Genomic DNA, 11,949 nt, shown 5'->3' with positions numbered 1-11,949 from the left:
GATTTGGGTGACCAAGTTGCAATGTTTTCGTTTTTTCAAGCCCTACACTATGGAAGAAAGAAAAATGAGTTTTGAATGAAGAAAGACTACGATTTTGGTATGAGAAGTTTTTCTCTTGATGAGTGATCATTAAATGAGGTTTATTGCTTGATGGAAGGTGTCTTTACTCCATTAAAGTGGGCTTGAGAAGGTAGTTGAGTGTTCTTAATGTTTCATTGATCAAAAGCCAAGAGAAAAGAGAAAAGAAGAGAGGATTTTTCTATTTGTGCTTTAAAGTGCAAGAAGACAAGGGAGAAAACTTATGAGATGCCATGACCATGTTGAGCTTACTTGAAGATTCAAGTCTCCTACTCTAGAGGGGAGTTGAGGATTCCAGTGTATAGGGGCTATGCTCTGAGACAACTCTGCTAACAACAGACAAGGGCTGTGAAATTTTCTAACCCTATAATTTACATTATATGCATATATATGATAATATGTATGTATGTTGGGGTTAATTGTGGATGAATGTTTACATGCTAGGTTAGTTGTGGATGAACTATAAGCATGCTAGTTAGTTGTGGATGTATTTGCTGGGCAAGGCTTAACTATAGGGCATTGATATAAGCCAAAATTTACTGTATTATTTATTGAGTGCTTAGTGGGTGCTAAGCACCGGGAGTGGGTGCTCCCGTATAGTGGGTGCTACACATTGTACCGGCACTAAGAGTGCCATCTCAGCTTCGGCTTAAGAAAATTGGGTGTGGGTGCTCCCGACTGTAGGTGCAGTCAAAAGTAGTGTATTGAGTAGGTACGAAGCCTTTATAGGCACTACTCTGGGGATGTAAGCAAATTATCGAACCTCGTAAAAATCCTGTGTTGTGGATGTTTATTGTTTACATTTTATATTGAAGTGCATGGAATGTGGAATGAGTGTGTACACTTGGAAGTGCTAATGAGAGGCTGAATGTGCATATGATTGTGTGCAAACAGGGACAAGTATATCAAGTTTTTCTTAGTCAGACATCGGATAGGTTTTTAGGGATCGAAATTGGACTCACTGATTCACCCCCCTCTCAGTGACTACCGGGTTACAATAAGATGTTCATTTGTCACAGTATCAATTGCAATAGGGATTTTCGAAAGAAAGGATATAACATTTGGGGGGTGGGAAGATGCAAAGAGAGAGGAAAAGTAGGACCTGACATGGTAATATCCATGACCCATCATCGCCTTTCAGTTTTGAAATTCTGTTTGTATGTTGCCAAGTTGCCGTACATGTGTGAAAAAAACTGGTATTGCGGTCCCCTGCCTGGAGCCACTGAACTCTAGATTGTTGCGCCCAATATTTTTCTTCTTGGTTAAGGAGGCATTCAAGCTCTCTCTGAAGATTGCATTCCTCTGATTGATGCTGTGCTCAGATGGGAGCAGCTTGTAGGTCCTCGGGATCAGCATTAACCCTTGAAGTCTCTGCTTGAGAATTGCCAAATGTACGCTTGCCCCAGATTTTAAGTTTGGAACCACAGTGCCTGAGATTATGATGAAGTTTAAACACAGGGGAACCTACTTGACATGAATTCCATCCATCTTCCACTTGTTTTCTCAACTCATTGTGGCCTTCTCATTTGGCTTCAAACCTGAATCCCTGGGATCTGAATTTAGTGGTGGACCAGGAGATGGACATTGGCGTGTGGTCGAAACCCACCATGGCATGCCTATGGACAGCGGTGTCGCTAAAGGTGCGGATAAATTCTCCAGTGCACATGCATTTATCAACACTTCCCATAACGAGGTCTAATCCCTTACGCTTTTTAGACTAGGAGAAGAGCGGCCCGAAAAATGTTGTTTTTCTATTACTATTGTTTGACAAACTACCATTGGTCTGGTGTAAGAATTCATGTGACATAGGCAACCGACAATCAACAGTCAGCAACTAGCAAAAAGAACCCTTCCCTAAATAGAGATTGCTTTGCCAAGTTACGTGGTCCTTGCAATAATTCGGGGCCAATGAGAACATGCATCTAGGCATCAACATGGGTGAAATTTTCACATTTCATGAGACTCAGATATTCTCTAGTTATTGGGGCACTCAATTTGCTGGGAGGAGGTGGGGGTTGCGCGTCCATGTGCTGGGGTGTGTGCCATGGTCCTCATATTTATTGAATGTCGTACTAGGCATCCCAACAACTAAAGATGATTTGAATCTCAATTCATAGCAGTAGATTGTTGCATTTGACCTCTTTTGTGTCTAGTTGGAGGCACTACATAGTGGCAGGAATCTTTTTCCCATAGAGTTATGGAAAAAAAAAAAAAAAAAGTTGCCAGGTCATGAGGTCTAACCCTTGGGCTAATGGAATCGCATGCGAAGGCATCTAACAAGGGCAGACTCATAGGGGTGGGGTGATCATTTCACTAGGTGTGGAGCCACACCATGTGGCAGCCCTCTTTTCCCTTGAAATATTTGTTTGGTAAATTTTTACCCCAGATTTTTTTTTTGGTAAGAGCCTGGTATAAAGTAAGCGTGTCAATTTCAAACCAAAATTGAATACCGAAATCGAAACCGAGCCGAATTAACCAGATCGAATCAAACCAAATTTATTCCGTTCAAATTCGATTTGAATATGTGAGTATGCTATTCGGTTTGGCTCGATTTCAGTTTAGGGTGTCAGAACCTCGGTTACTGGACTGCTCTGATCATTCAAGAGTGTTTCTTGCAAGCTTTTTTTTTTTTTTTTAAAGTTTTTTGTGGTAAGTGTTTTTTGCAATTTATCTTCACATATTTACAAGCTTAGATAAATTTGGAGTTCGCAATGGCCATAAGGCCCATTACTTGAGCCCATTATGATCTTTGGTCCATCACAGTCATGGTTCAAAAATGGAACAATTTTCATAACCGAATTAAAACTGAGGTATAAAAGTGAATTAAAATTGCATATCAGAATCGAATTGGAATCGAAATCAAACTAAGCCGAATTGAATCGGTTTGAGTATCTAAATATGGAACCGAGTCGGTTTTCGATTTGGTTATGGTTCACCTCATCATCATTTGGAATCGAACCAAAACCGAACCGAATAACCGAAATCAAACTGATTGACACCATTAGTATAAAGTATAAACTATTGGATATCTTGAAGAAGAGTGGAATGGAAGACCTCTAAAATCCCAAAATTATTATAAACTAATATTTTAATGAGGATAAGCCAGTTAGTCAGCCGAAGAATTAGGGAACGGGTTATTACCATTATGTCCTCCTAAAGATAAACCGTACCCGGGGGTAAGATGGTAAATAACAAGGAACGGATTGGGGAAGACGTAAACTTAGAGGACACGGACACACGAAAGCTGTAGTGCTTATCACTAATTTCTTTCTCTGTATAAAGAGTATCAAAGGCGCTATCCTTTCCCTCTTCCCAATCATAATAGTCTCTGTAGCTTCAGAATCCCTTTATTCTTCCTTCCTCAAAGAAAGGTTTGGTTTTCTTTTTCTTTACATATCTGAATTCTCATAACGTTTATGCATCAATTTCTGTTTTTGTATTTTGTATTTCGTGGACAATCGGTTTTAGAGTCAACTGATTGATCATTCAATCTGCTGAAGTTGGTAGGTGCTTGATTTAGTAATAGTAGTCTTCTTTTTCTTATGAGTTCTGATTGCTTTTTCTTCTTGAATAATTTTCAATTTATTGCTATTTGGTTGATCTTCCTGTGCTTCCTGGTGTCGTTACTTTTGTTGTTCAGTTGTGAGGGATTTTTGGGTTTATATGAAGATGGTAATCGGGAAATAGTGTTGGGGGTGTTGTGATTTATTTTTTTTCTCAAACTTGTGAATATCTTTGGATTGCCATGGAATTTTCCTTTTGATATATGATCTTTTATGTAAAAATGCTAACTTCAACACCCTTTGCATCTGTTTGTGATTACAGGTTTAATTTTTCTTCCGCAGTAGTTTCAGGAGCAATGGCAAAGAGCTACTTCAAGCAAGAACATGACCTTGGTATGTTCGGGTGTTTTTGTCAATTGGGTCATATTCATATATTGCGTGCTTGTTCTGTACCCTTTTTTCTTTTAATTATGGGGAAATGATTTTTTTTTTCCCCTCAGAGAAGAGACGTGCAGAGGCTGCTAGAATTAGGGAGAAATATCCCGACAGAATCCCGGTGAGAATTTAGCCTTAATTTACAATAAAATGAAACCGTTGGCAGTTACAGCTTTTGTTTTGAAATTTCTAGGATGATCTTTGGCAAGGTATCAAAGTAAAGAATCTACTGTTGTTTGAACTCTTATGGCCCTGTTGGTTTTTCGTGTGTGGGTGTTTGCAACTGTGTATGCATTTTCTTTAATTGGGCTATCCATTGTTGAAGCAAAAAGATGTGACATCATATTAGGACTTTCGGGGCATTTGTCCTCACGATGATAGATATACCTGCTATTTTGTAGTAATTTGTTTTATGTAAGTAGAATTTTGTTTTTCTTCTAAACTACGTGTTGCTTGACATTGGAGCTTTGGGGTTATTGATCCCTTCCTTTATTCTCTATATGATGAATTCGTACTTTTCTTTTGGTATGTCTTTAGTTGGTTTAGCTTGTGACTGGATAAGGTGTAACCGTGTAACTTATCTTGAAAGATATATGGGAATCTGATTGAATTCGTTCTGTGTAATTGCTAATGTTATGATTTCCTTATATTGCTAGGATATCTCTGTGCTTATATACTCTATAAGTTCTTTGTCTGAATGGGTCGACTTACAAGTGTGAGAGCATGGGGTGCTTTCTTAGAGCCTGTTACGATTAAGCGTATTTCCTGCACTTACTTGCATGGGACTTAAAATTCAATTCTCTCATCTAGTATTTGTTTTTAAATCCTTACAGATGAAACTAAATAGTTTCCCTTAAAAATTCTCTGAGAAAATATTTTAATATCTGTTTACGATCCTATTGAACTTGGACTCTGTTGTTTGATTATTTGCCAATTAAACTGGTTAAGAAATATTTGGTTAAAGCTTCTTGATTCTTGAATGATTATGAATTATTAAATGTTGGATATTTTCTACTTGTAGAATGGATTTGAAGTTAGATTATTCAAGCCATTGTTTCAATAGGATTTTAATCCTTCTGGTTAGTCTCAACTGTCAAGTCGTTGTGTCACCAGAAGTACATCCATTGTGCATAATGAGCTTCCAGCACCTGCGGTCGAGGCTTATGCAGCCCAACTATAGTGGAAACTTTGAACAGTTGTTGGAAGATGGTGATAAAATTGGTTTTCTCTCTAGCAAGAAAATGGATATATGGGGAAGAGTTGGATGAGACAGGAGGAAGAAGAGTTGATGTGGTTATGCTCTTTGTGCTTATGGTGATGGTGGTTTCAGAGCCCTGTTACCAATAAAAAAACAAGGGGGGGTGCATGCTGTTGAAAAATTGGTGGTTAGGACCCTCTTACTTACATCTCCCATTATTTTGATGTTTGGTTGTCATTTTTATCAGAATCTGGGTCCAGTTATTGCTGTTATGTGCATCTCTTTGTTGTTTTAGAAACCAGTATTTCCAGCTTAAGAGATATATCATTTCAACTGTTCCTTATAATTGTTGCGAGTGGGTTTTAAGAAAGACCTTTGTCAACTTTGCTCCCCTGACCATCGCTCCCTTAAATCAATTGCATAAAAATCTCTCAATCTCATTCTCTACTGGGATACTGTTCTGACTAGTTTGTGCTTTTGTCTTCTATAAATTTTAGGTGATCGTGGAGAAGGCTGAGAGAAGTGATATTCCAAACATTGATAAGAAAAAGTAAGCTTCACTCTGTGCTACTGATAGCCTTGTCTGATAAGATTTTGTTTGTGTTCTGGATATTTTTGGATTGCCCCACTCCTGATACTTGGGGAGAGAACCCTTTCCTCCATTGTTCAGAAATCATGTCTTTGGGGAAAACTTATTTCATGTTGTTCCCTTCCCCCTACCCTTTTTTTTTCCTCCATCTTAATATTTTAATTACCTAAAGTGGAACCACTGTAACCAGAACCAAATATTTTGAATTGCGCTTTTGCTTTTATTAATTGCAATTAGTGAGATTTGTTTTGATGACCTAAAGAAGAAAAATGCAGGTACTTAGTCCCAGCTGACTTGACTGTGGGACAGTTTGTCTATGTGATCCGCAAAAGAATCAAACTGAGTGCAGAAAAGGCAATCTTCATTTTTGTGGACAATGTCCTCCCTCCAACAGGTATCCATTTACAATTTATGTTGTTTCTTTGCAAACGCCCCACCCCCCACCCCAAGGGGGAAAAAAATATTTTTGTTTTGTGTATTTTGAAGCAGCTGTGCCTTGAGATAATGAAGGTTGGTTTGCATTTTTGTTTATCAACAGGGTCAATAATGTCTAGCATATATGATGAGAAGAAGGATGAAGATGGTTTCCTCTATGTTACCTACAGCGGGGAGAACACTTTTGGGCACCAGATACAATTGTAGAGCAAGGCCAATGGGGTCGCTTATGACTTTTATCATTACCTATCTTCTTTTCTTGCTTTTGTTGATAAAAATTCTGTCATCAACTCCTAAAATGTAAAGACCTCTCCTGTACAGTCATAGTGTATATAATGGCTACGGGAGAGATTGTCAAATATTAGAATTTCTGATTTATGATATAAATAATTCATTGGCTTCTAATGTATGAGCTGAGCTTTAAAACCATTGTGACGCTTTCACTTCAAATTTTTTTGGTCATGCTTATTTCCCTTTCAATGCAAGGGAGAATGCAAGGAAAGTGAAGAAAATGAAGGGATCCCGTATTTCATTTTCTAAAAATATATTTATATTTCCTTTGGAAGCAATCACCGAAAATAATTTTTGTAAATTACATTTCACTTCCCATGGAAAGTATTTGAGAAAAGGAAGGGAAGGGAAGGGAAGGGAAGGGAAATACTTGTATCTCTTGTTAAAATATATTTCACCTTTTGCGAGCAAACACTGAAAATAATTTTTGTTACATTTCACTCCCGGAAGTATTTGCATTTCCCTTGCAATCAAACAGAGTCTTGATTCATATGTCCTACGGAATGTCTATATTACCTGACGCAACAAGGGTGGTATGATATGATTGGATTTTATGTTGTTAGTTGTTTCAAAAGTTTCAAAATATTTCTTTTTTTTTTTTCTTCTCCATTTGCTTGGTGTACTCGATATCGTATAAGGAGCTTAGAAGCATTTGTAAGGGAACTTCTTTTGGTCCCATATTGTCAAACAAAAGTGAGGACAAGCTCACAAGTATTCTGGGACTTATGTCATATGACTTGTTAAATGGTGACTTGGTGGAGGAAAACCATTATGTTCGAACAGTTTTCGGATCAAGTCAACAAAGTCATTTATTAATAAGGAAGGAAGGATGGAAGGAGGGGATGATTCCACTATATATTTTACCTACTCACCAAGATGGCATCCATGTACATTTCTTCTCTAGAGCGTTACTTGTTTCAACAATATCCTCTCCAACACCGACTCTCCATGAGTTTGGAATTAAGGAATGACGAAAGGAGGGGATGATCCTGCCATAGATTTTACCTACTTACCAAGATGGCATCCATATGTTGAACCTACATCTCTTCTCTAGAGCTTTACTTGTTTCAACGATCCACTAATCCTCTCCAACACCAACGACTCTCTATGAGTTTGGAGTAAGTAACATGCCATATGCCTGATTGAAAGGAGAATCATTGGAAAAGATTCGGATCTATTTTTATAAAGTCTAACTTCCTTCAATTTGGGAACTTTTTGGATTTTAAGAACAAAATGTGTCATTCAAAGTGAAAAGATGATATATATGTTTTTTTTTTTAATGGAAGATGATATATTTGTTGCTTTGGTTTCTTGGATGTCAATACAGAGATCATGCTCTCTTGTGACTCAAAGCTTCCTAGTTGCCGTGAGGTCTAAGATTTACTAGTAAACGCTCATCATGAAATGAAATGATGCGAGAGCATGCTTGCTTTATGCTTCAATATTGCCATAAACTATTACAGTTCGGTATGATATAAGCCCAGCCAACATTAGATCAACTTGGGGACTGGGGCTTAATTTTGAAGTAGTTCTGGGTCTGGATTGGGTAAGGGTGTCAATTTAAAACCGGAATCGAAAACTAAACCTGACTGAAAAATTGGTCCAATTTTGGTTTTGAAAAGTGAAGTAAAATTGGAGCAACAAACTGAATATAGTATAACCGGTAAACCCAAATCTTACTAAATCGTACTATCATGTTTCTTTGTTCCATTGTGTGAAATTACAGCATGGGTTTTTATTGGTCGAATCATATAAGAAAAGGTCGAAAGGTATCCGATTTGACACTGTGAATCATAACTTCAGAAGGTTGTAATTCTGTTCCAGCTCTATTTGTTTTAGAAAGTTATTTCTACTCAATTCGAATTTGAACTGAATTACTGATATTGTGTACAAACCAAATAAAACCAAATACAGAAACCAAATAAAAACTAAATTAAATCGGTTTGATTTCAATTTTGAGGTCATGAAAAGTACTCAATTTTAGTTCGATCTTGAATCGAACTAAAAAGGCAGAACCGATTTGATTGACATCTCCACCCGTCATGGTTTGAGGAGTCGGATCAAATTGGTTGAAATCATATCTGTGGATCTAATCATTTAAAATTTGGATGACAAATTGTGGGAGGGTCTCTAATATCTTCTATTGATAATCCTTGACAGAATCACTAAGAAGTAAGAACCCTATGAAAATGTTGTTCAGTATTCTCTTCCTATTTCTATTAGCCAACAAAGAAGAATTTTTGTAGAACTAAAGAGAAGGGAATAGATGCCATGAATGATTTTTTTTTTCCTTATTAAAGAGAAGAAACGAGATGCCTTAAGGCTTTAAGCTATGCTTGGATGCCAAGAAAAGAAAAGAAAAGTTAAGAAAGAAATTTTGGTTCAAAGCAATTTTCATTCTAACAAAAATAAATTTTGGTTCAAAGCAATTTTCATTTCAACAATAACCGGTAGCTCCATGGATGGGCGAAAGAGGTGTGTTAATATCAATTGAAAACCATACTAAATCGAACTGACTAATTAACATATAGAAACCAAACCGATAAAAAAAAGTGATTATAAGATTATAAATAAATGAATTGATTATCTATTTTTACAATAGCATGAATATCTTTGTTATAGAGAAAATTGTTACAAATCAATAATATGAGGTTATGAAGAAGGAAATTGATTTGTAAATTATAACAATATTTCCATTGATCTTCTTGTTCACTATAAGAAATTAGTCGGATAATTAAATAAAATATTAGATAATATGGTTCATTTTGTGATTTTAATATTAGTTATCTTCTTAGCAATTAATTATATATTGATTTCAATATTTGATATCTTTCTGATTTCATTATGGTTCAAGTCCTATAATTAATTGATTTAAATTGGTATTAATCTGATATTAAGAAGTTAAAATAAACTAAAATCAAATCGGATCAACATCGAAACCGATCAAAAACAAACTTCTTTAATATATTGGTTTTTGTCTCCCTCATTCTTACACCGAAACTGATTCAATCCAACGAAAATCAAGCCAAATCGACCGTTTGACACCACTCATGGGTCTATTGTGCAATTGAGTTGGTAGCTGAAGGTGGAGGGGTGGCAGTTCTTCTCGATCTGGTGTCATCCATTAGACCGTTGGGACTATCAGACCGCCCATCGTCTTGCTTAGACCAAAGACCAAAAACCAAAACCACAGTTCACAAACCACTTCCTGTCTATCCCTATTGCGCACAAAACCCTAACCTGCGACTTTCTCTGCCTTCTCATTTCTTCGGTCCCATTTATTCTTCATTCTCCCTCGCCCTGAAACCCATCCTTACTCCTACGTCCCTCTCGCCCAGCAGCGCTAGGTCGAGACTTCAGAGTAGCGGCGACTGGCGCTAGGTGTAGAGCAACGGCAGGCAGCGGGACACATCACAACAATTCCTGACCTCCTCGAACGGCAGTGAACACTCCGACCAGAGTCACCTGCGGAAATAGGTTAGAAACTGCGAAAACTCCTTTCTTGCTATATCTATGTGCGCTATAGATACCATTATGATTGAGTCCTGATGGTTGATCAGATGGCCATAGTACCTATATAGACTTTGCTGGAAAGTAGTTTTTATTTTTTATTTTGTTGTTGGGGAAGGTCTCCATTGTGTGCTATTTTTTCGTATAGAGGTGTTTGTTTCTCTCTTATTAAGCATGCACTATTTTCAGATTTTTTTGAGCTCACATCCATCTCTGGTTTATTGCTATTTTATCTGATTCATAACTGCCCTTTGATATTTTATGCTCTGGAGAATAGGTGGTGTTTGGTTGCGTGGTTCCACAGATAGTATTTCTGTGGAATCTTGATTCTTCATTTATTTGGGTGTTTGGTTGTTATTAGTGGTGATCCTGTGCAGAGACATGATTGGACGATTTCTACTAGAGGGTAAGTAGAAAAGGGCTAGCGACTCCATCGTCTCAAGCTGCAAGAAGCGGACAACCATCGTCCCTGTGCTGCTTGAACCTGCGGGTATGCCCTCTCTCTCTCTCTCTCCCTCGCCCTCGCCCTCGCCCTCGCCCTCGCTTGCTCTGTACCTCTCTGCTCTCTCTCTTTCTCTGGAAAGTTCGTTGTCTCCGTTTTTCCTAGGGTTACCGCGAGCCTTGGTAAGTGTTAAAACTTAGACTAATCTAGGGTTTCACATCATATGTATCTACCATATCTTACGTATGATATCATATATCATACGTATCATATATCATATATATATCATACGTATCATGATACGTATCATATATCATATATATATATATCATATATATATGTACGTATCATATATCATATATATATACGTATCATATATCGTATATGATATATGACATATCATATATGATACGTATGATATATGATAGTGTCAAGATATGTATGATATATGATAGGTTTTCGTATCATGATATCTAGGTTTTCATGATACGGATTTGTTGTACATCATGAAAAGAATGGTATCAAAGCCAGTTCCGTTCTTCCTCTCCGGCTAAGGTCCTTCTCCGACGGCATACTTAGTTCGGTTTGAACCTCTGCTAGTTAAAGAGACGGTCTAGGCGACGTCCTATTGCAGGTTACTTCTTGGTTCTGGTTTTCTGGTGTCGGAAAAAGACCCTGTGAGCGATGGGTTTCAGGCCCAGGAGAGGCCGTTTTTATACCCTGTAACGGCTCGGGTTGCTCCGCCTCTGAGAACTAGGTCCAAGAGGGTCCTGATCGGCCTCGACTAGTCGTCTTTTTATCTATCTGAGTTTCGCCGGTGAGTTGTGCTGTTCGGTTTTTGGACTTGTTGCCTTTATTTCGATATGTCTCTTTCCCGTCGTTCAACCTCTTCTCGAAGCTCTGCTTCGTCTTCTCCCTCTTCTTCCCGATCTTCTTCCTTCTCTTCTATTGATTATCTGTATGAGTTTGACTACTTACCTGAAGAGCAGACCATACCTGAGACTCCGTCTCCTCTGTTGAACCCTTATACTGTCTTTCCAAAGACAAAATCTTCTTCTTCCTCCTGGAAGTCTCTTATTTCTCCTCGGAAGAAAACTCCACCTCTTTAAGAGTTGGTTCATGCCTCTCGTTGTGATCAGTATCACATCCCTGCCACCGATAAAGAACAATTGTTTACCTTAGAGATTCCGTCTAACCTCATTCCCCAGTGGAAAAATCAGGGTTATACTCATCTCTATTTTGGTGCGATTAAGTTCGCTCTTTCGTTTCATGGCAGAAAAGGTCTTCCCGTGGCTTCCCGGATCGCCCTTCTTGACAGTCGTTTTTTGCGGTATGAACATGCCGTAATTGCCACTGTACAGACCACTCTGAATGCATGAACCATATTCCTCACTCTCTACCCTAATTTCAATATAGCCTTAGCAGATCCCCATCTTCCCTCTGCTTTGAAGTTCCAGATCCAAATTTC

At 38.0% G+C, this 11,949-nt stretch overlaps 2 protein-coding genes across 3 annotated transcripts in view; both read left to right on the top strand.

The window, feature by feature from the left end:
• The first annotated feature begins 3,320 nt into the window (after window positions 1-3,320).
• LOC122069739 (autophagy-related protein 8f) lies at window positions 3,321-6,667 on the top strand. Of its 2 annotated transcripts, none has more exons than XM_042633808.1 (6): window positions 3,321-3,449; window positions 3,904-3,974; window positions 4,082-4,137; window positions 5,712-5,764; window positions 6,079-6,197; window positions 6,342-6,667. In XM_042633808.1, the coding sequence occupies exons 2-6, from the start codon at window positions 3,938-3,940 to the stop codon at window positions 6,443-6,445; spliced, it is 369 nt and encodes a 122-aa protein (XP_042489742.1). In that variant the 5' UTR covers window positions 3,321-3,449; window positions 3,904-3,937; the 3' UTR covers window positions 6,446-6,667. The 2 variants fall into 2 exon arrangements, with proteins under 2 accessions (XP_042489742.1, XP_042489743.1); XM_042633809.1 differs by lacking the exon at window positions 3,321-3,449 and adding an exon at window positions 3,466-3,581.
• A 2,965-nt stretch (window positions 6,668-9,632) lies between these two features.
• LOC122069751 (glutamate--tRNA ligase, cytoplasmic-like) overlaps window positions 9,633-11,949 on the top strand; it is a 17,835-nt gene continuing 15,518 nt past the window's right edge. Inside the window, exon 1 of the mRNA XM_042633834.1 lies at window positions 9,633-10,006. The gene's annotated coding sequence lies outside the window, so the exon portion shown is untranslated. The remainder of the gene's footprint in view (window positions 10,007-11,949) is intronic.

This window comes from Macadamia integrifolia, unplaced genomic scaffold, assembly GCF_013358625.1.
Source record: "Macadamia integrifolia cultivar HAES 741 unplaced genomic scaffold, SCU_Mint_v3 scaffold693, whole genome shotgun sequence".
NCBI classification, from domain to species: Eukaryota; Viridiplantae; Streptophyta; class Magnoliopsida; order Proteales; family Proteaceae; genus Macadamia; species Macadamia integrifolia.
This window is presented reverse-complemented; position numbering and strand designations above follow the sequence as displayed.

Coding starts and splice junctions, on each gene's coding strand:
- LOC122069739 (XM_042633808.1), top strand. CDS start 3,938: ATGGCAAAGAGCTACTTCAAGCAAGAACATGACCTTG. Junction 5,765..6,078: donor CCAAACATTGATAAGAAAAA/GTAAGCTTCACT, acceptor AGAAAAATGCAG/GTACTTAGTCCCAGCTGACT. Junction 6,198..6,341: donor CAATGTCCTCCCTCCAACAG/GTATCCATTTAC, acceptor GTTTATCAACAG/GGTCAATAATGTCTAGCATA.